The sequence below is a fragment of the Drosophila albomicans genome, chromosome 3, assembly GCF_009650485.2.
Source record: "Drosophila albomicans strain 15112-1751.03 chromosome 3, ASM965048v2, whole genome shotgun sequence".
NCBI lineage: Eukaryota > Metazoa > Arthropoda > Insecta > Diptera > Drosophilidae > Drosophila > Drosophila albomicans.
Genome location: NC_047629.2, coordinates 1,081,578 through 1,108,658, shown reverse-complemented (window position 1 = coordinate 1,108,658; position 27,081 = coordinate 1,081,578). Strand labels below are relative to the sequence as shown.

The 27,081-nt window shown below is 38.4% G+C and overlaps 2 protein-coding genes and 1 long non-coding RNA gene across 7 annotated transcripts; 2 read left to right on the top strand and 1 right to left on the bottom strand.

Annotated features, from left to right (window-relative positions):
* Positions 1–9: 9 nt before the first annotated feature.
* On the bottom strand, positions 10–25,423 carry LOC117569541 (protein dissatisfaction). Of its 5 annotated transcripts, none has more exons than XM_034250746.2 (6): positions 25,305–25,423; positions 22,983–23,425; positions 1,758–2,812; positions 1,264–1,697; positions 1,095–1,186; positions 10–356 (listed from the first exon to the last, which is right to left on the bottom strand). In XM_034250746.2, exons 2-6 carry the CDS (start codon positions 23,130–23,132, stop codon positions 231–233), a joined length of 1,857 nt encoding a protein of 618 aa, XP_034106637.1. In that variant the 5' UTR covers positions 23,133–23,425; positions 25,305–25,423; the 3' UTR covers positions 10–230. The 5 variants fall into 5 exon arrangements, with proteins under 5 accessions (XP_034106637.1, XP_051860281.1, XP_034106639.1 ...); XM_052004321.1 differs by lacking the exon at positions 25,305–25,423 and adding an exon at positions 25,183–25,261; XM_034250748.2 differs by lacking the exon at positions 25,305–25,423 and adding an exon at positions 25,022–25,127.
* Positions 5,665–10,049, top strand: LOC117569543 (phospholipase A1 VesT1.02). Its single transcript, XM_034250750.2, has 6 exons — positions 5,665–5,992; positions 8,416–8,515; positions 8,578–8,732; positions 8,806–9,279; positions 9,336–9,489; positions 9,551–10,049. Exons 1-6 carry the CDS (start codon positions 5,941–5,943, stop codon positions 9,732–9,734), a joined length of 1,119 nt encoding a protein of 372 aa, XP_034106641.1. The 5' UTR covers positions 5,665–5,940; the 3' UTR covers positions 9,735–10,049.
* LOC127565518 (uncharacterized) lies at positions 16,937–17,940 on the top strand. Its single transcript, XR_007954829.1, has 2 exons — positions 16,937–17,624; positions 17,681–17,940. It is a non-coding gene; the product is annotated as an uncharacterized LOC127565518 (long non-coding RNA).
* Positions 25,424–27,081: the final 1,658 nt, after the last annotated feature.

Sequence of the window (27,081 nt, the reverse complement as noted above, 5' to 3'; positions counted from 1 at the left end):
ACAATTTTTTGTTTGTGTTTCATATTTTAAGGTAGTTCTTGTGTTGAGAAAATTAATTTATTCATATGACTTATACGGATAATTAAACAAATATTCATAAATACAATCAAGCTCGTTACTTATGGTATGTATGCATGTGTATGTGTGTGTTTGTGTTTCTCTGATATAATACATATGCAATATATTCTTCTATTCTTTCTTATGACTTAAACATTGCACGTTAATTAACTTTATTTCTTATTATTGCCATCGTTAGCCAATAATAGCTCCTTAGCTTCCTTCTTGCCGCGTTTCTTCTCTTCCTTGGCAAGTATTTTGGCCATACGCTCCTCCTCCTTGGCCAACCGTTTCTCCTCCTGTTATGAAATGAAGCGAATATTATAAGTTTATTTTCCTCATTTTAGTTGGATTATGATATCTACTTTAGAAGCGGGTTTATTCACTTCTTATAAATGAAATGACGTAATTCTATTTTTAAGGTGTAGAGTTTCTCTCTGTGCTTTAATTTTAATTAAAGTTCATTTTGGTACCAAGGATAAAATTTATTCCACATAGTGGAAAAAAGATCTGCTAATAATAAACACATCCTAATTCTCGTCTATGAATATTAAAAACGAAATGATTATAAATAGGCAACTTTAAATTATTTCGTAATGAATAAAAAATTGAATTTCAAAGTTTTTCCTAGAGTATGTAGAAGTGTCTGCCTGTGATTACGGAATGTTTGCTTGTTTAACATGCAATAAATAGAAAGCTTAAAAAGTGCATCAAATGCAAAAAGAGGTTGCGGATTATGAGTTGCTTTTTGTTTTGCACCTGCAATTCCCAGCACCACCCCCCTGGATTGTGGAGACAGAAGGGGGAATGAGACGGTGGGATGTTAAAATTTATGCCCCGCAGCACAAAAGACGCGCTCGGCCCACGTTTAATGAAAAACTTTGCAGGCAGCGGAAGCAAACGAGGCCAATTACAAACAATGCGAATGGGCGCCGTGTGGCGCCCCCTGGTGGTAAAACAATAAAGTCGCATAACAGCATGTGAAAGCAAGATAGAGCTATGCACTGATTAAGTGAGTGGAAGAGTGATGGCGTTACCTTTCTGGCTTCCTTTTCAGCTTTCATCTTGAGCTTCTCCTCCTTCTTCTTACGCTCCATAGACTCGTTCTTCTTGTTGTCCGCTTTCTCTTCTGTAAAATTGTCGAGCGGAACTTAATTAATTTCTGGCATCCCTGGCGCCATCTATCAGGCAACGAGATCAACTTACTGCTGCTGTTACTGCTGTTAGAGAATAGTGGAAAACTGCGACTGGAAGCGCTCGAGTGTGGTTTGCAGTTGCCACCCGCGGCGACAGAGCTGACGCCAGAGCTCCCCGACGCACCTGCAGATGTGACCTTCGATGCGGAACTGTTGCTGCCACCCAATGGTGCGCTTCTGCTACCTGGCGCCTTGCTATTGGCTGCTCCTCCCGTACTTTGAGGCTTCTTATCCTTGGGCATCACATAGGCATTTTTGGGCAGCGAATTCTTGGAGGTTACCGGGCAAATCTTGGCGCCGCCCGCTTTGAGTGGCGGCGGTGCTAATGCCGTGCAGCTCAATTGTATATTCATAGGACTGGGTCGACGTGGCGGAGGCGGCGATGCCGATTCACGCAGCAGCGGTGCCAGCTCATGGCCGCTTGACTTTGTATACGAGGCGTAGCTGTGAAATAATTCTTGAAATTATTGAGAAACGGATCGTTGATCATTTTGCTGCACTCACCGAAAACGTGGATTACTGACGTGCACGGGCGAAGGATGTGGCACTTTGGCAGGACTGCGAAATTCCTTGATGGGTGGCAGTCGATTCTGGAGATCCAGTAGGCGGCTCTTCACGTGTCGCCGCCCTGGATAGGTATGTGTGGGCAACGGCGTCATGGCGCCGCTACCACTACCACTTCCGCTGCCACTGCTGCTGCTGGATGAGGATGTTGAGGCAGAGGCGGAGGTGGAATTGCTTAGCATGTGCAGCGGCTTGCGTGGCACCGCGCCAGAGCAACCGCTGGGGCAGCCCCCATGATGAGAGTGATGGGCACCAGTGTCACGCGGCGAAAGCGAGCCAACGCTGGCCGAGGAACACGAGGAGGAGCCAGAGGGTGAGATCACCTGATGCTGATTATGATGCTGATGATGGTGTGCATTGGGCGATGGTGGCGCCAGGTGATTGGCACTAGCAGCTGTCCCGGTTATCGCCGCTGGCGAGGCGGGCGAGCACGGTCCGCTGCTCGATATGGAAGACGTCTTGGAATAATGCGAGTAACCCGACAGACTCGATCCCGCTGAGCCTGTCGAGCTCATCGAGTAAAGGCTGTCCGATTGCGACACCCGACCGTGGGCGCCACGTGGTGCTGCATAGTGATGACGAGCAGCGGCAGACGTGTGCAACGTGGGCTGATGGAATGCATGGTGCTCGCTGTGCGCATCGTTCATGGAGTAGGAGCTGGCCGAGGTGATCACGCCACCGGCGTGCACGCCCGCTGAGGCCCAGCTTTTGGCACCCATGGAGTAGCTGCTGGCTGATTCCTGTATGCGCCAGCTGCCCGATGATGACGTTAGTCTGTTCACCCGTGCCCTGCAGATCACGCATCGCAGTGGCAGCAATCGCTGGGCCACCGCGCTCTGTATGGTCTTGACGAAGCAGCGACGACAGACCACTCGATGGCCACAGGGCGATGTCTGCATTGTGGCACGCGCGTTGATGCAGATCACACACTCATCCTCCTGTGAGGTTGGAGGATCGGGTTCGCTCTCCTCTTCCAGCTTACTCAGCAGCTTGTCCTGCAAGTTTAAGTAAGTATTCGTAAGTATTGATAGTGATTAATTTCGGCCTAAAAGTATGCAATACTTTTTAACTATTAAAATCCGTTAACTAGCTGTGAGTTGAGCTCACTTAAGGAATTTAAGAAGACTGCTTAAAAGTATGCTACACTTTTTTACAAACTGAGTATTCAACTCTCTTAAGATCAAACTGAATAATTATTGTGGGAACATTATTTGGTCTTCAAATTTCCTATGTGCTGATTTATTGCTCAAGTATTCATCTAGTTTCCTCATGCCATTTTTGTAATTATAGCACACATATATTGGCAATATAATATATAAAACACTTTATCAAGCCGCATTACAAACGGAGGCAATTTGCTGGCTGGCCAAGGACGCAGTCAGAAGCCGTTTGGCATGCCTATAAATATAACACTGTTTATTGGAGTCAATAAAATTGAGATTTTCATATTGACAATTTGGATAAATAATTAATGCAACGAACAATCTGCGTATTGGCTAACTGTATTTATATGGTATGCAAATTAGCCTCTTTCAAGTCAGTTTGATGGCTGATTTTGTGCGATTTGTGTTGTCAGCTTCGATTGATAATTAACTGAGCTGAGCTGATGATGAGAATTGGCCAATGGCGCAGGTCAGTTCGCTTTATTGTTTGCATTGGTTTATCTTCGCAACTGGGTGGGTGTTCGACCTCAGACTCTTTTTTATTATAATTTCATCGATACCAAAGGCTATTTTATTCAATTTTTAATTTTGTTTCATTCAACAGACTTGACAGTTATTATTGTTCGTTGTTTGTTGCTTTGTGGGTCATTAAGTGTTGTGATTCAGCAACTTTTTTATTATGTATTATTGTTGTACGAGTTGCCGGTTTTAATTTTAAACAACTGTAGATAGCTCGTGCTTGTATTTAAATCGTTGATAAACAATTGCATTATTGCTGTGCAATGTACTTTTAAGATCATCATCAATTTTCAAGGTACGAGGAAGTCGTAAAAGAACGAGCTATGACTCAAGCTAAAGTTGTTCGACGGGTTTCAGAGCAACATATGGACTAGAACTTTTGCAGAATGGACCTTGCACTTGGCGGCTTTCATGGCCAACAGCAAAAGCGCTAGGCTCAAGGTGCCCAATATTATACAAGCGCATTTGCAATTGCCAATTAGATATTAATTTTACAACTGAGTTGAGGTTTCTCGCAACGCAATCGAGTTTCGAATGCCAAGCTGCATGGCATTTACTCGCAGTCGTAGACTGTGCATCTTTACGACCCTGACTGCTCCGACTACTTATCTTTGCCAGATTGAGATTCAACATCAGATTCAATCTTTGCATAAATCAAGCAGCTTTAACAATACACCCATAACCGCTAAATTGCACGCCCGCAACTTTGCTAAATGATTTTGAATGATTAATGCGCTCAAAATGCTAAACTCGTCGCCTCACTAATTGACCCGCAACCAGAGAAGAGCCCGGCACTGAGGATGGTCAGACTCAGAATCGGTTGAAGCATAAATACTAGTATACACAAGTATGTTTGAGTGTATAAATATGTATTTTCACTGTTGCTGTTGGTGTTGTTGCGATTTGTTGCTGGTGGTGTCGGTCAACGAAAGGCGATAAGCATCACCAGCTGTTGAAACTGAGAGCATTTTATTGGCATAATGAAACCCAAAAGTCAGCATTCGGTCAAGGTGAGCAGCCTGGAAGTTATACACCGTAGAAAATACAAAACATTCCAGTCTTAAGTTAATAATCAATAATTGAATTGCCAATAATTCAATTAAATTAATATTTTTAATCAATATTGTTGAAAAATAAAGCTATGTTAGATTCTGAGCTTTGTTTTTGAAAGAAAGTTCAGGTGCGAATAAATTTGTCACTTTGCTTCAGTTATTTAGAGAGATTTGTAAACTAGCGATATATACTTAATTATAGCAATAATTGTGTATTGTAACTTCATAATTTTACTGTTTATTCAATTTAAATTAAAAAAAGGAATTCAATTTCTGTTCTAAGTTTAATTTATATTATTTGTTTTATGTACACTTGTAAAATTACGAAAACCGTTAATATGTTTTTTATATTTTTATCTATTTTGTCTAGTATTATTTATACTTATTTTATATTTTAATGTAAAAGTTAAGTTGAGATGTTATGTTAAGCCGGAAATTAATGTTAACATTTTTATTGCGTAACAATTTTGGAAGAATTAATATTTTTAATTCGGAGCTGTATATTTTACTTAACTACCTTAATGTTTTTGAAACTAATTTAATTTCCATTCTGTGCACTGCAGCGCTTACTAGTTTCTATACGAACATAAAAGTGATCTTATCTTACCGCAACTCCATCTGTCTCGTCAACCAGAAAATAATGATCAGTTTTGCTGAGTCTGTGACAGCTATGTGGTTATCAGCCCTATACTGTAATTACTCCCGGTGATCTTCTGAGTAGTTGACTAAATTTGTATGCTTTGCAGGCGACAGGCGCGCGACATGAGGAAATTAAAATACAATTTTACGATTTGTCGCCCGCCTACTACGTCCCTTAAATGTGTCCAGCAATTGCGAACGAATGGTTGGCATGCATGATTAGCTAATCTAAATATTTGGCACATGTTGGAGGCGGAACACTTGGCGATCAAGTTCGTTGCCTCAGTCTTTTGTTTTTGGCATAGGGTCGTGAGAATTGATTTATCAAACAGACGGACAGACGACTGACGCCAGCCGACGACAGTCAACAAGCATCACGCATACAACACGATAAGACAACGCGAAACTCGACAACTTCTAGGCAACGTTCCCAGCCAGCAGCTTGAGCAGCGGCGTTCAGTTCGTCTACGGAACTCGGCCAGAACAGAGCGTTGTTGTCGGTAATGCCAAAGTAAATGCGAAAGGCGGCACCCAAATAAGAGTGAATGTGTTATTGCTGTTTGTTTTATTGCTCTGCCAATGCGGAAGCGTCTATCAAAATCAAATACGAAATTTAAATAGTTATCAAAGTGCGATATATATTTTGCGATTTTGTTGATGTGTGAAGTTCATTGAACGTCTATATCCACCGGCCCTGCCTGATAAAAATCAACAAAACGGTGATAAATATAACTTCAAGTTGAATTTGCAATGATTTTACCAACTGCCTCAACATTGTGCAATGTATTTACATTTTTGCTCGGTAAGTTTGTGTTTGAACATATAATATGGATGTGGTCCCAGACCTTTTGTTGTGTTCTTCGACAATTAGCGTTTATTATCATAACTTAGCACTAAGCTGTGGCTTTTCTTGCTATCAAAAAATGTTTACTTTTGCTTTTAGTTCCAAATTTGTTCATAAGTTCAAGGTGTTGTGGGTTGGTTGTAAATAATAGTGCAAGATCTGTTTGTGGATAAGACATGTGGATATATTGTTGACATTTGATGCATGAATTTGCTTCGGGCTTGAGAGCTTACTGAGCCATGAAGTAAGGTCTCATTGGCACCGACCGGGCAACCGATTGAACAATGCCACAACTGATCGACGTACTTGTATTAAGTTGTACAACAATTCAAGGCTGAGTTATTTACCTTCGCTCGATTGATGTCAGGTTTATATAAAATATGGGCCAAGTTGCCGCTCAAAAAGAGTTTGCAAAATTCAGCGCATTAAATATTGAAATATAAATGACTCTATTTAAAATTGATTGGCACCAAATAGTACTCATATATTTATGTCATCATTACTTAAAAACAGTAGTTAATGATCAGTTTAATCAAATATATCATCTGTCATTTCTTCCTTCAACTGCAGTCTTCATTATTAACATCATTTTGATAGCTCCGTCACATCAATGCCATAACAGATCATATCAAGAATCTTAATTCGTATATAAATCTGTCATATAACGATGTGATAATTCATTAAAGAACGAGTACAAAAAAGGCTGTTATATAAGTGCGAGCCAAAAAACAAAAACACATTTAAATTAACAACAACAAGTTAACAACGTAATAATTAAATAAAATGCACAACGTGACGCAAATGTGGAAGCAAAAGTGAACAAAACAAAATAAAGAAAACTAACAAAAACAACTACGACAAAAAAAAACATACTTAACATAAGCATAAGGTAAAAAGTCTTCCGCTCTGCAGCCAGCAACAAAGCAACAAAACTGGTAGTAAATTTACATAAATAAAAGATATTTAAACTACATACATAAAATTGAGTCTGAACCGCGAAACGGAAAGTGCTGACCAAACCATAAGCTGCAAACTAATTTGTCCTTGCCGAAGGTCGTGATATTATTATTGTTGTACTTTAGTTGCTACCATTTGGCATCTCATCAAGTGGAATCAATTCAAAATCAACGCTAAACTTCTGTAGCAAAACAAAAAGCAAGAGGAAAACATTCATATGCAGTAACTGCGATGTCATTGACTTTGCATTTTTGACCTAGTGCCCCGCCTCCCATTACAGAGTTTTATTGAACGTATTGACAGCGAGAATAGCTTGATAGTAACTCAATTTGCGGACTTTTAATGAATACAGTGGAGCTAATGCTTGTTAAATCATGTTATTTATAAGTTCGACGAACATTTTAATTGAAGATAATTATAATAATGACAAATAAAAATTTCATTTTAAACTAAAGATTTAACTTGGTGAGCAATCAAAAATACAATTTGAAAATAAAAATGTTGGTTTAAAATTTAATTTAATTGAAATTAGAATATCACTTTGAATTGTTTAAAAATTTATATTTTTACCTTGCAATTTTCGTAAATAAATCATTAAAAATATTTTTATTCCTTATTTATTTATCATTAAACTTTTTGTTAGGGTATTATTCTTAAAATATATCAAATAAAATCGTAAAAATACTGAAACATACAGTATATTTGGTATATTGGTATAATACTTCATTCAATATATTCCATAGAGGGCCTAAGATGCCTATGTGTTACATATATTTCCTGCAGGCACAAAGTTATAATACGCTTCTACCCTTTGAGTAGCTGGTATGAAAACATTGTTTTTTAGTTTTTCAATTTATAAATAGTCAAATCCAATATATAAATGTTACATATTTCTTGTTGCCATGTTTTGCAAAGTATTTGAATTTCAATTTGTAGTCATCAAATTAAATTGCCATAACGAGCTAGTTTTCGAGTATGCTTACAAAGAGTATGCTCAAGTTGTCGCAGTTCATTAGCTTTCGGCCTTTGTGTACTTTAACATACAGAGTGACTGCAAAGACGTAACACGCTGCGTATACGTCACGTGCTGCTGGTTTTAGCTGTCAGCTGTAGCGTTGTTATTGCTTTTGTTGCTGTTGTTGTCGCTTGTGTTTTTTATGGTGGCCACAAACACAAAAAAAATGTATATGATTCAAGTTCACGGCTAAGCCAAGCAAAGCGACGCTTGACTGGTTTCATTTGGAGTTGGTTTTATTCGAAGCCATTGTTGTTGTTGCTGTGGCTTAGCTTATTAGCTCGTTAATAACACAATTAGCTAGCTCTAAATAATTACAGGTATTTCTCACACATTTTCACATGCTAAATTGCAAATTTTTCAATCAAATATTCGCATCTTCTGAAGCTTCTAATTGCGTTGCTTGCAGCGGGCTCTCCAATCTTCTACAGTGCCGCACCGCGTGGCAGCTGCAGCAGCTGCTGCACGATACGCGAACGTGAGGACATCAAGTTTCTGTTATACACAAGGTGAGTGCCGGCTGGCATCTCATGCATATTTAGTGGATCATTTTTGATGCAACATTTTGCAGAAAAAACCGCAACGCGCCACATCAGCTACAACTGAGCGATGAGGCGCGACTGGCGCGAAGCAATTTCAATTTCAATTACCCGCTGGCCATCTATCTACACGGCTTCTCTGAGTCGGCCACCGGGGAAAAGCAGAGCAGTCAGCAGCTAAAGGATGGTTGGTAACTCATAATGCCTCAGGCGCTGTCAACACACACTTAGCACTTAGCATCCTTTTGCTTTCGCCACAGCTTTTCTGCGGCGCGGTAACTACAATGTGATACTGGTCGACTGGAGCGCCATGGTGACAGTGCCCTGGTACTCCAATGCTGTGGAGAATCTACCCGTGACGGCACGCTATCTGGCCCGCTTCCTGCGCTATCTGGTGACCAGTGGGTATGCCGTGAAGCATATTCATTTGATTGGTTTCAGCCTGGGCGCCGAGGTGGCAGGCTTTGCTGGCAAGCAGCTGCAGGAGTGGGGCATCAAGCTGACTAGGATTACGGCATTGGATCCGGCATTGCCGCTCTTCGAGGGCAACAGTTCCAATCGCCGACTGAGCCCAAAGGATGCTCGCTTCGTGGATGTCATACACACTGATGGCGGCATTCTGGGCAATCCCACGGCCATGGGACATGCGGACTTCTACCCGAATGGCGGGCGACCTTTGCAGCCGGGCTGTGCGCGCCAGGAGATCGCCAATAATCGCTGGTTGAACATCATTAGTGAGTGCAGCGTAAAGTCAAATGTTATCGGGAATAATACTTGATTCTCATTGTAGTTGGCTGCAGTCATCAGCGAGCCTGGGAGTACTTTGAGGAGAGCATCCAGCAACCTTTGGCCTTTCCCAGCGAACGCTGCGAGCCATCGCAAAATGTTGCCAACTGCGGCACTGGCTACGAACGTGCCTACATGGGCTACGGCGCAGATCCGAGGTGAGTTTAAGGCGATATATATGGAAGCGACTTTGACACATTTATGTCAACTACTTGACAGACTGCGCGGCAAGTTTTATCTGGAGACGAACGATGCCAAGCCATTTGGCAGGCACAGGCAGAGCCCAGGAGCAGCATCCACTGCGCCTCAGCTGCCCATCTCGTATAAAATGCCAGTGAATACCACAAGGGATCTGCAGGAGGATGACAACAACATGCTGAGCAACAACATCGCATTGACGTGACAAAATGTCGAAAACAACCAGACGGAAACTGCACCTCCTTCCCTCCATTCAGTGTCTATCTTTTCATCATGCTCCTTCGGCTTCTCCTCTGCCGTCCTTTCAACACGAGATTTATGTGAGCTGCGTGATTTTGGACGTTCACTTACGCAAAGTTGAAGGTTCCCCACAGTTAACTCTCTAGTTGTAGTAGTTGTAACTCGTAGTCGTAGTTGTAACTTATGTAAGTTGTTGTAAGTTCTCTTGTGATCTGTCTTATAAGTATTGTTAGCACGTAAGCAGCGTTTCTTTGCCCTCTATTCACTTTTTCGCACATAAAAAGCAAATAGTATTAAACATAAGCTGTTTTATTGGGCGTTTCTTCAGTGGCAGCACTTAAGTAGCTTGAAAGGGAATTGGACTGTTATGAATACTTTTTCGTTGCTCAAGTGTCACTTGTCTAAAATTCTTTGTAGTATGCACTTGGCTACAGTTTTTATGGGCTTATTGACTAACATTCTATTCGATTGTCCATATCAGTTTTCAAACAAAATACACAATATCGATTTAGTTTTAAATACATATAATGAACTTATATAACGTATTTGTAAGTTTATTTTATGTTAATTATGATTTACATCACGTTCTAATACTAATCTGCTTTAATAATGCAGTTCTATTACACCAAAACTGCATCACGTGAAGAGCTGTTTAGGGGTAAAAGAGGTAAACTCAGACTGAAAGAAGAATACCAATAGAAACAACAACCGGAAATTAGCAATTTAATAATTTGTGCATCACTGAGGGCATTTAAAAAGCGGAATGTTCTACTTAACTTAATTTCTATGATTCTGCCCAGTCTAAACAGGGTATTATATAGCTAACTATTAAAGCATTTTTCGATTTAATATCAAGAAATATTTCTTCAGCAAATGCTTCTTCTCTTAAATATCGATGCTCTTTTGAATGCCGTAAAAGTAGCCGTAAAATAAACAAGTTGATTTTATTTCCTTCCTCGCAGGCTTGTATCGATTTTCAAGAATATTTACATCCTTCATCAGCAATTTTAGAGTCATTCGCAATGGCGGCACCTGCTACATAAAATATAAATTCGATGAGGCTTTCAGATGCCAGCTACCTCGTTTCATCGTTTCCTCCACAGCTTTTTTCTTCCTTAGTGCTGACCCAGTAAAATTTGAAGCAGAGTTGGCAAAGAAAATTCACAAATCATTCAAATGGAACGGATTATATTTGCCCAGCAGTCAAAACTGCAAAAATGTTGCAAACGCTAACTGTTGTAGGTGATGTTGTTGTTACAACTGCAACTACAACTGCCGCTTCAAAGTGGCGCTGCAACTGCAGTAAAGCTGTCACGTGTGACTTGCGTCGTTCGTCGATGTTTGCAAATCTGCAACGAAACATTTGCGAGGCATAAGCCAAAGTTCTCATTAATAATGCAACACACATCACAGGCGAATTCACACACACACACACACACACACACACATTCACTCATACGTAGGTGGCATCAATACACACGTGGCAAAGAACTGGCTTCATTTTCCATCCCTTGCCACACTTTGGAACTTGCCGCGGCTTCCGCTCGTTAAGCGATGGCCTATGAAATGAGTTGAAAATCGCCTGCTGCCGCAGCTCATTGCACATTATGGCGCACATCCTGCCGGTCTGCAATGCTTGTGGCTTTTTCTTGTTGTTGTTGTTGTTTTTTATTCATTTCTTTCTTTTTTTCACCATAATTATAGGCGCTTGCATTTTATGAGGAGCGTTCAGGTGGCTAATAAGCAATTTGGAATTTGTTATTGTGCAACCTCTCGCAGCGCTCGCAGCGTTATTAATTAATCAGGTTTTAATTACGCTTGCGATTTGGGGATAGTATCGAGTCTTGGCTTTGGCGAATTTCTGTTGTGTGTATTTTCTTTTGGCCTGACCGAAGTACAAATATTTTTGCTGGTTGCCCTTGGGGCGTATACTTAATTTTATATGTATATTTTTGTTATTTTTTTGTTTCTTCATTTCCAGCTGCCTTTTGCTTTCTAAGGTTTCCCGTTGCGTCATCGTCGCTGCCCAAAGCACTTTGCATGTCACATTTGGTTATTCAACACCCTAACAAAAAGGGAATAAGGAATTTTACACTTCAAATGCTTTAAGTTACTTTCAGAGTTCGTCAGCTTCATTTTGTTTAAGTATATTTTTATATAAACATAGTTTGGCTTTGTAAATAATTTATAATTCTTTGGTAGAGTATTAGAAAAGCTTATATTTATTTAGCTTTCTTTCAGTTTTCGGGCAACTAAATTAAATTACTTGGGTTGTAGTTTTTTGTTTTTTTGGCCTGAGTCACTGCTAAAACTAAAACGTGTCTGTGACGAGGGTCATGCAAATAATATTAAATGCGGGCTCAAATTAAAATCGTCTGATTGCTAGGGAAAAAGCAAAAGCCGAAGGAAAATGCATTACGACCTGTGATTGGAAGCAAATTAATGCTTTATAAGCACAATTTGCTTATTGAGAAATCAAATTAATTTACTTAATCTACCACAATTCCAAGCATGCTCGAGTACAGTCGTTGAGTCGTTTGATTTGTGAGGTTCCTTATTTGTTAGCTAACTGCTATATCAATTATATGCGGCAGCAGGACTTGCAGGCTTGTGGTCGAGTTGTGGCCAGCAATGGAAGCGCCCGTTAAGTAGGGCAATGGAGTGTGAGTTGTGCTTATGATTATCGTTCTCGTTCTCGGTCTAAGGCTGGGGTCTGGGTTCCTCCGCTATTGCTGTGTGGCATGCCACGACCGTGTCGCAAATGACAATAGCTTATAAACAAGACAGGCACGTGCAAAATGAAACTGACTAACGGACTGATAAGCGAACACAGTCCGCAGCCCACACACATGGACGTGGCTTGCTCACATGGGACACATACGTGCAGGACACGCTGACTCATGGGCGTTGCCTAATGAGCTGTTTGGGCACCTTCTGAGGGAAGTGGAATTTGGAATTTGGAATACGGAGTCTCGAGCGTTGGAGCATTGAGATCCAGCTGCCACTTTACAGCCAGACTGACTGACTGCTTGATTGATTGATTGATGTTGAAATTGATTGTTGTTTTTGCTATTCCTGTCGTTTCCTCCTCTTATTTGGCTTGTATCCATAACTTATTTATAGCTCAACTCTCGTGAAATTTAATACTTTTTTTCTCGTCGTTGGCGATGATAAGTGTGTCAGACGTTTTGACACCTCAAGGCTAATCAAAACATGAGTTTGGAAGTATTACTTAACTCAGCCGGTTAGTCAGTTGTTTAGTCAGTCAATCTGACTTCGAGTGCTTGTTTTGAAGTTTACATTTTAATAGCTATGCCCTCGATCCGATAAGGGTTCACAAAATTAATTAAATCGATAGGGATTTGCGCTTTGACTTTCGCCTTCACTTTTATGTGTTACCTGCATGCTATTGCTATCCTAAGCTTTAACTGTAGTTCGAAAAAAATTCAATAATCAAAGGCATTCTAGCTCCGTTTCATAGAATTGCATAAAGATTACATTGAATTGTTTAAATTCCATAGTGAAGCGTATTAGAGAGTCATTTTTATGTTTAATTTTGTATGTCTTAACAATTTAAAATATTTATTTGTATTAAAGTGTGAGGAATAACATTAAAATGAAAATATTACCCTTCTATACCATAATAATAATAGTTATATTAAGTAATACTATTAATTTAGTATAAAAATAAACGAACCTGTTTTACAGAAAACCAACAAGCTGTTTTACTACGTTTGTTTAATTATTTTCTAGAATTTATCAAACAAACATTCTTTCACAACATATACACAACTGCTGATGATTGCATTATTTGTATATATGTATGTTATTTACAGAATATCTCCTTAGAAAGCCTTCAGCATTGTTGCATTGAGCTACTGTGCTGTACTTGGTGCTTGGGCTTCTAATGCATTTTGCCTTCAATAGGTTTGCATAAGAATAGAGAGCGAGCGAGAGCATCTGATGGAGGATGAGTAAGTGAAAGCAAGACGATAAACAATTCCATTAAGTTATTCAACGAGTATGCATCCAGAAGCCTCTATCTATCTCAAGCTCTCTCTCTCTCTCTCTCTTTCTCTCTTAGTTTTTGTTTGTGTGCCATATTTCTTGTCTGTGTGCCTATTTGTTGCATACTTGCGTGCGGAGTATTGTCATGAAAATTGCATATATTACATTTACGTGACAGCATTCTCATATGCCTTTATGGATACATATATCCATGTATGTTGGTATGGTATAGGTGTGTATGTCTATGCGATGTTGTCGCTAAATGAATTTATTGCATTTAATATGCTTTTCATGTCACACAGAACGTAACTCTATTTATATAGCTCTATATATTGGCAGACATCAAGAAGCTTAAGCTAACTGCGGACAGCAACTATGTTTAAAACGACCGAGGCGAGAGACCAGGAGGAGATGGAGTTTAAAGATAGGCTACTCTCTGGCTGCAATTAGAACGTTCTAACTGCTGCCAACATTAAAATCCAATTAACTACCTAAAACCATATCAACATACAAATCTATGTATATGCCGCCTAATTGAAGTCCGTAATGGGAAAGAACCAATGTTAATTGTGTTCAGAACGCATATGTTAGACAGTTTCGTGTCACGAAAAATATTAATTAAATACAATTCTGGCAAATATTTCTATACAAATATATGCTAATATTATATACATACATATATTCTAATAACTAAAGAAAAGAATATTTTAATTTGTTGAAAGATGATATTTTTATTTATTTTCCTTTGTTATATTTAGTTTGTGAAAAGTTTATTAGTTGGCCTTATTACCTAATTGTCGATCATTCACAAGTAGCGCTTTAGTAGAGATTCAATAATTTATTCTTTCTCCTATCGATATTTTCTTACTTTAAATGTTGAGTAATAAGTAATGAATCATTTTAGAGTTATGTAGTGCTTAAAATAACATAGTTAAGTGTTGAGTTGTTCAAAAAAATAACAGAACAATAAAAATAATTCCAAAAATTTGTTTTTTTTTCTTTTATTTTGTATTGTAAGAAATATACTAAACTTTTTTTTTTCAATAAAGCACTTTACTTAATAATTAATACTAAAGGAAATTTAATTTAGTAAACTTAGGCTTATTATATAATAATTTAAATAATGCATATTTGAAATTTAAATATCAGGTGCTTGTTGTAAAATATTTGGTAAATATTACTTCCAAAGTGAACCTTTCCAAATTGACAATATAACATTTAGACTACATTTTGTTTATACTATTTATTGCCCACTGTTGCTGTTATTTATCAATAGACAGGCTGGCTAATTGCAAACTAAGTCCAACTAACAGCATACTCAACAATGACAGTACAACAACAGCAAAAGCAACAGCAACATAAATGACAATGACAATGTGGGCTGCTCACACACACACATACATGCAGACTGCAAACTAACGTGCAACCATAGAAATTTGCGACAAAAGTGTCAAATTTGCCAACCAGACAGCACACACACATTCATACGTACAACTTATACGCGACACACACTCTCACCCAAACACTTATACACATACATATAGAGCAGCCTCATCAAGCGTAATTATGGCTTTTAGCACATACAACGAGCAAGTGAAAAGTGTAAATTGCCGCTGCGATGCCATTTTGATTCATTCATTGAAAAGCAGTTGACAGGAAGAGTGAGAGTGACTGATAGAGCCAGGGGAGGTGACGGGACGGTACCGGAGTGTAAATGATATACTAGTTAACTTAGTTAGCTGTGTGACTCAGCAAATTGCATATTTTAAAGTTGTAAAAGGCAAAGCTGAGGTATGTGAAAGGGGCTTGCTAAAAGCAAAGCCTGAATTGTAATTCACGTATAGAATAAGTATGTGGTGTTTGCTTTTTTGTGTATGTGCAGTTGCCGTGCATTTAGGGGCAGCCATGTGGCGTGTTGAGTCATGTAGCAAACGATGAATTGCAGTAGTTGATGGGGTGAGAACATCGACGCCACCTTAACAAGTTAAAAGTGTGCTCTTGTATGACAAGTGCTGCATAAAGACAGCAACTGTCAGCATTAATAGCTTTTAAATGGACCGCTAGTGAACAAAAACTTTAAAGTGTTGCCTACTTTGGGGCGCAGCTCAAAGTGAATGCCGCAACTTATCATAGGCGTTGGGCTCATCCCATTTAAAACAATTGTCGACAACGCGATGGTAGCTCGATTCTTTGCTTTTGGCAGACACAATCATAGATTTAATTGAAATGTGGCCTTGGACCAAAGCTGGGGGAACATACAGAAAACCAACTAAAGCAAACGCATTTTTGTTATTTTTTGTAAAGCAACCAAAAAAAAGAAAATCAAGTTGCACACAGCTATTGTTCTGCATTTTACAAAAATGGGTGGCTGTGGGTATGTGTGTGTGTGTGTTTGTAGATTTGCGGGCGCTTTTCCAATTTCGCGTCTCCTATTTCCGGGCATTGCGGCGGCGTACATTGCAAATTTATGACATTTTCCTGTTATTTTTACTCCAAGCTTTTAGTTTTGTGTAAACTTTTTCTCAACAATTTTCAATACCCTAGGAGACGCTGTGATAAGTTAAGGTGAGTAAGATAGGATACATTGTAGAGATTTTCTAATTCTAAACTATAAAGCAAATATAATATTATATATCGTTATTTGTATAATGTAATTCAATTTAATGATTTATCTTTTAATTAATTTTCATTGTTGACCTCTAAGTTAGAATCGAATTTCAATATCAGTTCACAATCAATCGTTTTACAGGGTATTGTGAGTAGAGTTTCTGCTCTACAGGAAAAGTTTGTGCAGCAGGCTTGAGTTATATGGCGATATTGTCAATGCTGCCCTAAACGATAGCTGCAACTTTTGTGACTTTAAAGTTGCAGCGCATAATGAAACGACAGCCCAACGGGGAACATCTACCACAACAGATTGTATTTTGCTGGGCAGAAAAAGACAGAAACGAACAATATGCTACAAGAGAATGAAAACCGAATAGATAAAATGGAACTGATTTTGTTTGGTTTAAGTTAACAATGCAAATGGCAACAGAAAAGTTTAAGTTCGCATTTTGATTACGAGTTAGAAATGTTTTTATTTAATTTTAGTGCTTTCAAAAAAAGTAGGCAAGACAAGCCTTGTATTTGTCCGTTTAAATGACTGAATAAGTTTGTTTGTTCATTTGTAATTAGTGAACTTAGTTCACTACGTATTTTATTTAAAAATTGAACAGGAACAAACTGAATAACAAAATTGAACAACTTAACAAAAAAGAATGATGAACATGAACTTATTTGCTCACGTTACTGAATAGTTCATTGGTGCTCTTTCGTTTGTGAACGACTCAACGCTACTAAATACCTCCCAAAAGTGCTGAACGTAGTCAGAAGGCAATCGTTTCGAACGCTTTGCTAAGAAGCACACTTAACAAATCATGTCACATAGCAAACTTATCAGGAATGATTCTTAACACGCCTTGGAAACGCCATTCAGTGCAGTACATTTTAGAGGACCGCCAGGACCCACACTAGACTCTTCAATCAATGCAATTAAAGTAAATGCACAACAACAATTGCACAACGAGCATGTTCATATGGATATGTGCTATACGTGTTGTACTTATATATACTACGATATAATGGCCCAGACATCGCGTGAGTTGTGCTAATGCATTGCCACACCCAGCTATGAGAGCGGGCGTTGACGAGGCCAAGGAGACGATGAGGAGGCATGGGGTGTAATCCTTTTTTATATTCGCGCATCGAGTGCAGCACGTGAAGTCAAAGTCGATGGCGAAGTCGATTGTGAAAGGAATTCAACAATGAAACCATGGCAACAACAACAGCAACACAACACAAAAATGTCTGCAACTTGAACTCGGTGCGTAAACACTAAAGTTTAATGCACTCTAATTGCAGGGGCTGCACGAAAAGTGCCAAGAGAGGGGAGTGGGAAGAGGTGGAGCGTTTTACACTAGACGGAAGCGAGTAGACGACAAAGCGACAAAGTGCGTCATCAAAGCGCAATTTCAAACTTTACACTCGCCGAAATAAGACACAAGAAACATTCAAAGTGTTTTCTAAATGGCAAGCGATTATATTATTAACTTAATGTTAAATTCATAGATTAATTGTTCAATTAAAATCAATTAATAAATTACATTTTTTATTACGCATTATATGCCATCTGAATTTTAAGGCATTCGCGCACGTTCTCTCAGTGCAGAAGCATTTAAGTAAAGTTAAATGCTCCTTTGTGCGACTGCGTTTAGGTTGCGTGCGACGCGGCGGTGATGAGAGGACACTAAGGTTCAACCACTTGGCGTTGGCTGGGTAACAAAGCAATGGCCGCCATGCGGATATCCGGTTTAGTTTGCGTGTGTTTTACCGTATGGCGCGGCCAAAAGAGACCGTGTTTAACGGTCATCAAGTTGATTAATGTTTGATTTTAATGATTTATTTATTCGCGTCTGCTGTTCAGCAGCCGTCAAACGGCTAACTTCAGTCTGCTTTATTGCCAAAACCTGGCTAAAAAGCGCCAGCGACTTACGTAAACAGCTACGAAAAAAAATAACACTTGAAGACCCTAAGCGAGACATCAAAATCGCATTTATAACGTTGTACTACATTCTAGGAAAACTATGCGGGCGGAGTTTGCAGTAGATGTGAGGACGTCGGTACTAAAAACGAAATTATTTTCAAACGCTTTGTGTGATTTATTTGACTGTCTGTGCACCGGACCAGACCTGACCACAAAAAAGCACAAGCTAGGCGAAGCAAGGTAAGGCCTAGGACATACTCGCAGAACACATACTCTTGCATTTGACACTGGCCAAGCCCTGGGAAATGCTTTGGCATTTGGATGACTAAGCTTATTTTTGCCCAAAATGCCAGCTGAATGGCAACTGGCAACTGGCTAGTGGCTGGTGCCAAGTCAAATTGTGTGGTCATTTATTGGCAAGACTTGTATAAAAGCATCTGCAGCAACTGCTGCTCAGCTGGCCACTGGCAAATTGCATAGGACGAAGCAATTTTTTAACTACGCCTAATAATAATCAGCAATGATGGCTCGACAATTTTCGTGTGCAATTCGTCAAAGGCGACGAGGACAATTCCTTGAAATGAGCAAATCATTAATTCTCCAGGCCATTTTCAATGTCAAGTCGAGTCCTCGTCGTTTTTTTGCAACTTCCGCGCAACTAAATTATAAATTTCAGGCTTTTATAGCTGTCCGAAGAATGTATGGAAAATATTTGTGTGAAGCGTGTTTCTTGTATTTTATTATTATTATTTTACTAGCTGTTCTTCTTGTTGTTGTTGCTGTATTTGTTTTTGTTTGCCTCTCTCTGTCTCTGTTTGTTTATGTTTCAATGTCACGCGACTAGCAAACATAAAATTCCGTAGCTTGTTAACATTTGACAGCGTTCTGCTTTTAAGTAGGCAGATAGGCCTTGCCCACTTCGCAACGTTTAGCGCCCTCGCCACGCCACTCCCACGCCCCTTAGTTAATCAACATTTAATGGCTAGGGCTTTCGTCGAGGATGCACACACACTGGGCGTCACATATATTCATCATATTTTATGCGAGTTAGCTTTAATAACACATCGCGCATACGCCGCGTGTAACAGTACATTTTTATGCATATCTCGCATGAGCATCTCCTAATTAGACAACATGAACGCTGGCAATCAGCTGCGTCTCTACTACTATCCCAACAACAAATTTCAAGCCATGTCAAGCGACAGTCACTGGGCTCAACATGTCGTATACGCAACGATTCAGACTTTGGGGGATTAACAGCACAGCGGCAATGACACTTGCGAGCTCTCGCTTTTTAAGTTATTGTCTTGCCTTTCTCAAATTGCTGTTTTATTTCGACAGAATTTATATTGAATATCATTATGAAAGTGGTCTCTAGTGGGACAGCAAGCAAGTTTTCAAGGTTACAATTTTTAAAGTTGGATATGTGAAGCCCATAAAAAAAAACAATTTTCAGAATCATAAAAGCAAGTATATTAACATATTATCTGGTTACGTATGTTATTTTAAGTTAATCAGATAAGCAGATATAATAAAAATTTGTTTATTTACTGATTGTGACCTTAGAAAGATTTCATTACAAGCAGGAAAACTAAATATACTTTTGCTAACAGAGGGATATTCTGACCAACGTTATGATATAAGTATCTAGATAGCCATAATGAGCTCACTGGTGAACTGGACACTGGTTGCCCAGCCCATTTGCCACGTCTCGTCGTCAGCTGATTAAATGGGCAGTTCAGTGAAGAACCCAACTGTTTTGGCTAGAAAGAAGTCTCCTTTCACATGCCATTTGGCATTTCAACTAACTTTCTACGAACCATTCCCTGGCTGTCTCATTTGTGTACACTTTGAGGCGTTGCGCATAAATTTGGGTGTCCATTTGATGGCCCCAAAAAGTGGCACATGGCCCTCGGCATTAGCCTAATTGTTAGGCCGGACAGGTAAAGGGCAATTTTAGTTTAGCATTTAATTGTAAAAGCATTTTAATACGCAACTCGCCATTTTTCTCTATTTTTTTAATGTTACATAAAAGCTTTCTCGTATGTGTGCGTGTATGTGTGTGTGCGTATCTGTGTGTATGTATATGTATGTTCTGTTGGTGTTGCTTTCAAGGTCGCCTGAAGAAATTACAGTCACGCGTCAGATTTTATGCAAAACAGTGAACGGGCTCAGTTTTTAAGTATTTTGTGCATTCGCAATTGCCAAGTTGTTGTTATACAAGTAGAAGTGAGCTTGTGTATGTGTGTGTGTGCCTCATGCATATGCCTTTAAGAAAGTCATAAATTTCAAACAAGTCTTGTGAAATCTCAAGTAAGCTTAGCATTTTCCAGTGTCGCGTTGTTCATTTTACTCAAGTTGTTGTTGTTGCTAGTGCCATGTAAATGAGCAACGAGAAATGTTTGTTTTTCCTTTCAAGTAGCTTGTTCTGCGATATGCATATGACTTTCGCGAGAGAAAAGTCTATGAAAAGAGCTGTTGATAACAAGTCTAAGCAACTAGAACATAGCGTAATATTTGTGGGATCGTAGGAAAATGTATTATACATTCTTATCTTCCAAAGTTGCAAAACTTAAACAACAATAATTTTCATAATATTTATCAACAGAAGCAAAAATTCGCAAATTAATATACTAATAAGTAAGAAAACTACAGTTAAATTTTCGAGATTGTGAGATATCGCTACCCAATTTCAATATAACAGAGCTGTATTATTATTAATATATTCCAAATAATTATACCGGAACTATCTATACTAAATAAATGATATATTTCCTATCCTCTGGGCATATTCTTGAATACCTACTAAGTTTTTAAACTGATCCCATTATTGAATTTACCTTTAAAAATACGTTTCCCAATTTGCGTAAGAAAAAGTGGGCGTGGACAAAATGTAATAAATCCATGGGCTGCGGGTATAGTAAAATAAACAAATGAGACTCTACAGACCGTCAAATACACGATACCCATTTTCCTAAATAACATTAAATTACAATTAAACAAGAAAGAAAGATTTAGTAAAGTGTGCTCGAGAGAAACTCGCTACCCATATTTAATGAAAGCAAAACAGTATTTCAAAATATACCAAATTATTATACCGCAATAATAAAACTTGGTAAGTAGGAGTTTTTCCCTATACCAAACTGAAACTGAAAACCAAATTTTCAGGGAAAAAAATCTATCAGGTAAATTTAATTTACTTTTTGTTGTTTTTTCAGTTTTCACATAATTATGTTCATTCAAGTCTCTTAATACTGTCAAGTCTGTAGTTCAAGTTCGCTTAATTATGTCCAAAAGTCAGGAAAGTTATATTGATATAACTTAGGAGGGACTTCTTAATGGAGTTGTTCGTCGAAGGAAGTTTCATTGTATTAGCCAACATTATTCAAATTGAAATCTTACTATATTTAAATTCATCACATCCTGTGTGAAATGGCGCATAAAGAAAATGTGTTGTATAGTATTAGACCATTGATATGCAAATTATTTCACACTTTCTATACACAACCACCTAACATGTGTGCCACACACATATGAAATGTCACACATTTTAGAGCACTTTTTATGGTTGACGATTTTTTTTTTTTGTGTATGGCAAAAATGAAGCTAAACCTCACCTTTGGCGATTCTTATACGTATTTTTACGAACTATTTGCTGTCGTCAAATGACAGACCAAAGTCAGCTCAAAAAAAGGAGAAAAAAAAACAAATAAAACAGCAACAACAACGTAACGTAACAGGAAGCGTTAAAATGTCAAAGGGGACAACGACAAACATCAACACCATAAGCAGAAGCAGAAGCAAAAGCAGAGCTCTCGCTTTGCTCCTTCACTTTTTTGTAGGCACTTAAATGCTCGGCTGCTTTTAGGAGACTTGTTGTAGTTGTCGCTTGTGTTGTTGTTATGGCTGAAGCCATAGCTAAAGCTAATGATGCCTGCAGCTTTGATAAAAGCAAGCTTCCCGGGACATCGGTCTTCGGTTTTATTGCATGTTTTATGTGCGGAGCATAAAACTGCGAAAACACTGAAGAAAAGTAATGCATAGAGTCTTGCAATGGGCAGCACTTAATAAAGTTTGATGTTTAGTGGTAATATTTTATTATTGAGATAAACAAGAAAATGTAATGCTTAAAGAATTCAAATAATTTTCTATATTCGTTTAATAATAGAGACCAAATAACATTTAACAAATTAAAACTTGATAGTTCTTTTTGCCGCTTGATTTTGGCTGATTTCTCCAGACAAAAACTGATGATGTTATAGATCATAAATTGGAAAAACTTTCTAAGGTAGAAGTAGCAGTAATTATAATATACGATGCGGAATAAACAATTTGGTTCGCTAAAATTAACGATAAAGTTTATTAAATAATGATTACTCGCACATATTATATTAACTTTGCGTTAGCTATTCTGACAAATCTCTCTTGACAACTCTCTATTCGACACTCTGTGCTTTCGAATGAATAATTTAAACCGTCGTGATCAGTTATGATTGAAGAGTTGAACAAACCAGACATCTCACAAAGCGTAATTTGCACACCAATAATATATTACAAATACTTTGAATATTTAGTAATATTTCTATTTTATATTATAAAAATGTTCATGGATTTTAATACTTTTCGATAACATTATTTTTGTCAGTGTATTTAAAATTTTTTCGGTTGAGATTTACTTACAATTTTATGATGCAGCGCAGAGAGCTCCCGTTCGGTGACACGTCGACTGGCTGCCTCCCGACGGCGTTGCCGGAACTGGCTGTACTTATAGGCAAGCATGACGCCGGGCAGGGCGAGAGCCTCCAAAGGTGACTTGCGTCCAAAGGGCATGGTTGGTTATCAGTTTTGGATTCTTTGGGGGAGTCTTTTGTAACTGGCGAGTGTTAAATTATTGCTTGTCGATTATACACAATTGAGTTTTGACTAGTGTCTCGTTATTTCAGCGATTATCGAACATCTGAACATTTTTGTAGCCAACAGAGAACTGCCAGTACACACTTAGTAGCGAAATATTCAGCAGTTTGTTTACTTCTCGACTCGCATGGTTTTGTATTTCATCGTATTTTTCCTTTTTCTGCGCATGCTGATAGACTGCAATCACTTAGCATTCGATTGCAATTCACCTGCAAATGATGCAAAACCATTTACCATTGAGACTCGTATCAGTGATTGCAATTCTCTTGATTTTGAGAGCTGTTGTAAGTGTTTTTCATATCCCGGGGGCTCAGTTTAGTTCAGTTCGGTTCAGTTCAGTTCAGTCAGCAGCATGAACACATGTTTGTTTGTTTTTACAGACACTTGAGCAGATGAGTTGTGTTTCTAACATTGACTTCGACCCAAATTTCTACAAAACATATTCGCTCAAGTATTTATAGATGCATCTGCAAATTATTGATCAGCTGTCAATTTGTCAGATAATCACCATCTATTTGATGAATAATGTTGAATTACTATTTATGTTGTTAATAAATAAAAAAAAACAATAATCACCATCTATTTGATGAATAATTTTGAATAGCTATTTATGTTGTTAACAAATAAAATAAATAATTAGTGAACGAAATATTGCTGAATATTTAGCTTCATCTATTATATGAATAAATATTTATGTTAGTTAATCAATAAATGGAGAATTTAATATTGTTGGGTAATTGGATTAATCTATATGACGAATAATATTGAATAACTATTTCCATTAGACATTAGAAAAGTAGAGTATATAAAATTGTTGAAAAATTAAATCCATTTATATGATGAATAATATTGAAGACCTACGTAAACATTGAAAAAGTAAAGTAGTGTTGATAAAGTATTCGAGGTATAGATCCAGCTATGTACACGTATGTGACGAATATAAAATTCTAAAAGGTTTCATTTAGCAATTTCTTGTTTTAAATCCAACTTTCAATAAATAGAAAATAAAGTTTTGTAGTCTACAAAATCAGCATTTTACTATTATTTGGATAGCACAAGAAAGTTTAATGAAGTGCATTTCATTTGCATGTAAACTAAATATTTACATTTCAAAGGAATAAGTTTGAAACTTTAAATTAAAAACAAAATTGTGATAATTGGTTTTTGGCCATCCTGCTCAAGTGCTGATATACTCGTATGTATATTTATATCTGTCCTTTTTAATTTGTTTTTCAGTTGCAAGTTCTCTTATCATTATCTGCCAAGCTATGGCATAACACTTTCGGATTTTATGATTGGGCTTTTCATAGCATTCAATTACATGGCGAAGACATACATTAATTTCAATTAGAAATTACACACACACTCGCACACACACACACAGCAGACACATTTACAACTTGGCAACCGTCTGAGGAGGGCCAGAGTTTTTGGTTTTGAAATTATGGCTGATTATACGCTGCGCTTAGTTTCGACTTGACGGCAAATTTTATTTCTTTAAGACTTATTCGCACACACACACACACACGCAGACACACGCACGAAATTCTGCACACAAAGAGGCAGCTATAGAGGAGGAGGAGAGTGAGGAAACGGAGAAGGAATGAGAGCAAACACGACTTAGTTAGCTTTAGTCCGTTACTTTACGTGGGCCACGTGCGTCGATGGCCAACGCAGAACGTCGAATGTCGCACAGAGACTTCGCAGTTTCCCACGCAACCATCCTGGAAGCTGCGTGTCTGTCTGCCCATCTGTGTGTGTGTGTGTGTGTGTGTGCGCTTGTGTGTGTATATGTGTGTACGCACTTCCAGTATGCTTGCAAACACAATTCGGAGGTGGAGTCTCTAAGCATTTCCAGTGCAGGTTGTTTATTTTCGCAGCACGCGGTTGCCTTTTAGTTTTCCTTTTCTTTTATTATTTTTGCTTTTGCTTTTTCATTTCTCTGTATTTATTTTTTACACGTTACATTGTTTTTGTTTCGTCGTTTGTTTTGTTGTCTGCATTGTTGTCTAATTGAATGACTGTGCGAACACGCAATTCTTTGTCTATTGTCACGCTGTGCGCTGACAAATGATTTCATTAATTGACCTTTATTTGCGCGCGCCCTCAACTCACGAACTGCACGGGGCACGTTGTAGCGTTACGTATACGTCGCGTGTTCCGCGTATGTTGCAACATTCGCCTTGGCGCCTTCGCATACGATTGCTGACTGCTCACTGTTTGTCTGGTGCCGACAGACTGCCTTCTGCTGCTGCTGCTGCAAGGATTACGACTTCCAGCTGGCAAAAAGCAAAAAAAAAACAAAAGCAGCCACTGCGCAAACGTGAAAAAGAGGACAGTTAGCCGGCAATTTGGTATAACAGTTGAGCGCCCGCTTCAAAGTTCTTGCCAATTTATTGTTTATACTATATCGAGGGGATGGGGACTCGAGCTGACTGAGTGAGTCTCAGTCTCGTAAACAAAACGTCATCACATTTGGACAGCTGTGTATATAACTTGGCATGTGTGAGCGTGTGTGTGAGTGTGTGTCCAACAATATAAACAAATCACAAGCAGGAGGCACATTTATATTTGCGACACTTTCAGACTCGGCCAATTGCTGTTGCGGTTTTGTAGTCGGACAATTGGTACAATTCAATTTTACGACAGCTTGTTAATTATTGTTGGCATTGCTTGTTTCTACTAATTGTTGTGGCCTTTATTAGAGTTTGCGGTTTGCCCCTGATTTTACGATGAAGACCAGAAATACCCTCAAGGCAATGTGTGTGGTGGTCAGTTTTTGCAAATTTAATACGTCTTATTTATAGCACAAATAATATAAATGACTGCTGCATTAAGTTTCGCTAAGTTAAATTTAAGTTGCTTGAAGCGATCATTATTTTTCTTGATCGCAAACATTTTATTACTCTTTCTCTCTATCGCTCCCAGCAAAAATGAAATGCAACTCATACACCTGCATATATATGGACACGTACGCTGCAGATCAATAGGTGTTAAGAGCGCAGGTCAACTAAGCGCCAGCAACAACAAACAGTAAAACAAATTGCCAAATGACCAAACAAACTAAAGAACGAATGCCAGAAACAAAAGCAAAAACACACAAGCACTGGAAGAGCGGCAAATGCAAACCTAAAGTGTTATACATGCTAAGCGCAAGCCTATTGAAACCGAGAGACCAGCTGTTATACAGTGAGAGGCAGAGAGAGAGAGAGAGAGAAAACAAGCTCTCTCGTGGCCTGCTTTGCCATATGCAAAAACAATTTTGCCAACAACAACTGCATCTACTACACTGTTCGACGCCATGGAAATGATGACGTAAATTGAAAGCAAGTCAAATGGTGCAACAACTACAAAAACAACAAGATGAAGAAAAAACAAAATCTATTTGCATTGTACGTCTGCCGTCTTAGATTTGTCTGTCTGTCTGTCTGTCAGTCTGCCACGCAATGGGCTCAGGTTCAGGTGCTGCTCTGCTTTGCTCTGCTCGTGTGCTTTCAGCTGTCGCTTGTTTGTCGAGCATTTGTCGATTCGTTCGGCCAACTGCACTTTTTAAATGCGGATACAGTTACCACTTATATTTACAATTGTTTGCGAAGCAATCAAACATCTTTTTGATGAAAATATTAAATAAAAATATTATTAAAAGTATTTTTAAGCATATCAGATATTTTTAAATTATATAATTTGTTGTTAACCTTTCTTGTTTAGTTAAAAAAGTATAAATCTATACTTTTTTTATAATCTCAAATGAAATCAAGTTTCATATGTTGCAGGATGCGACCTGCAGTTGGTTTGTTTGCTTGCTGACTTTGTTTGCTGTATGTGTCCTTCGCAGGATATCCACTCACTCATACACACACATACA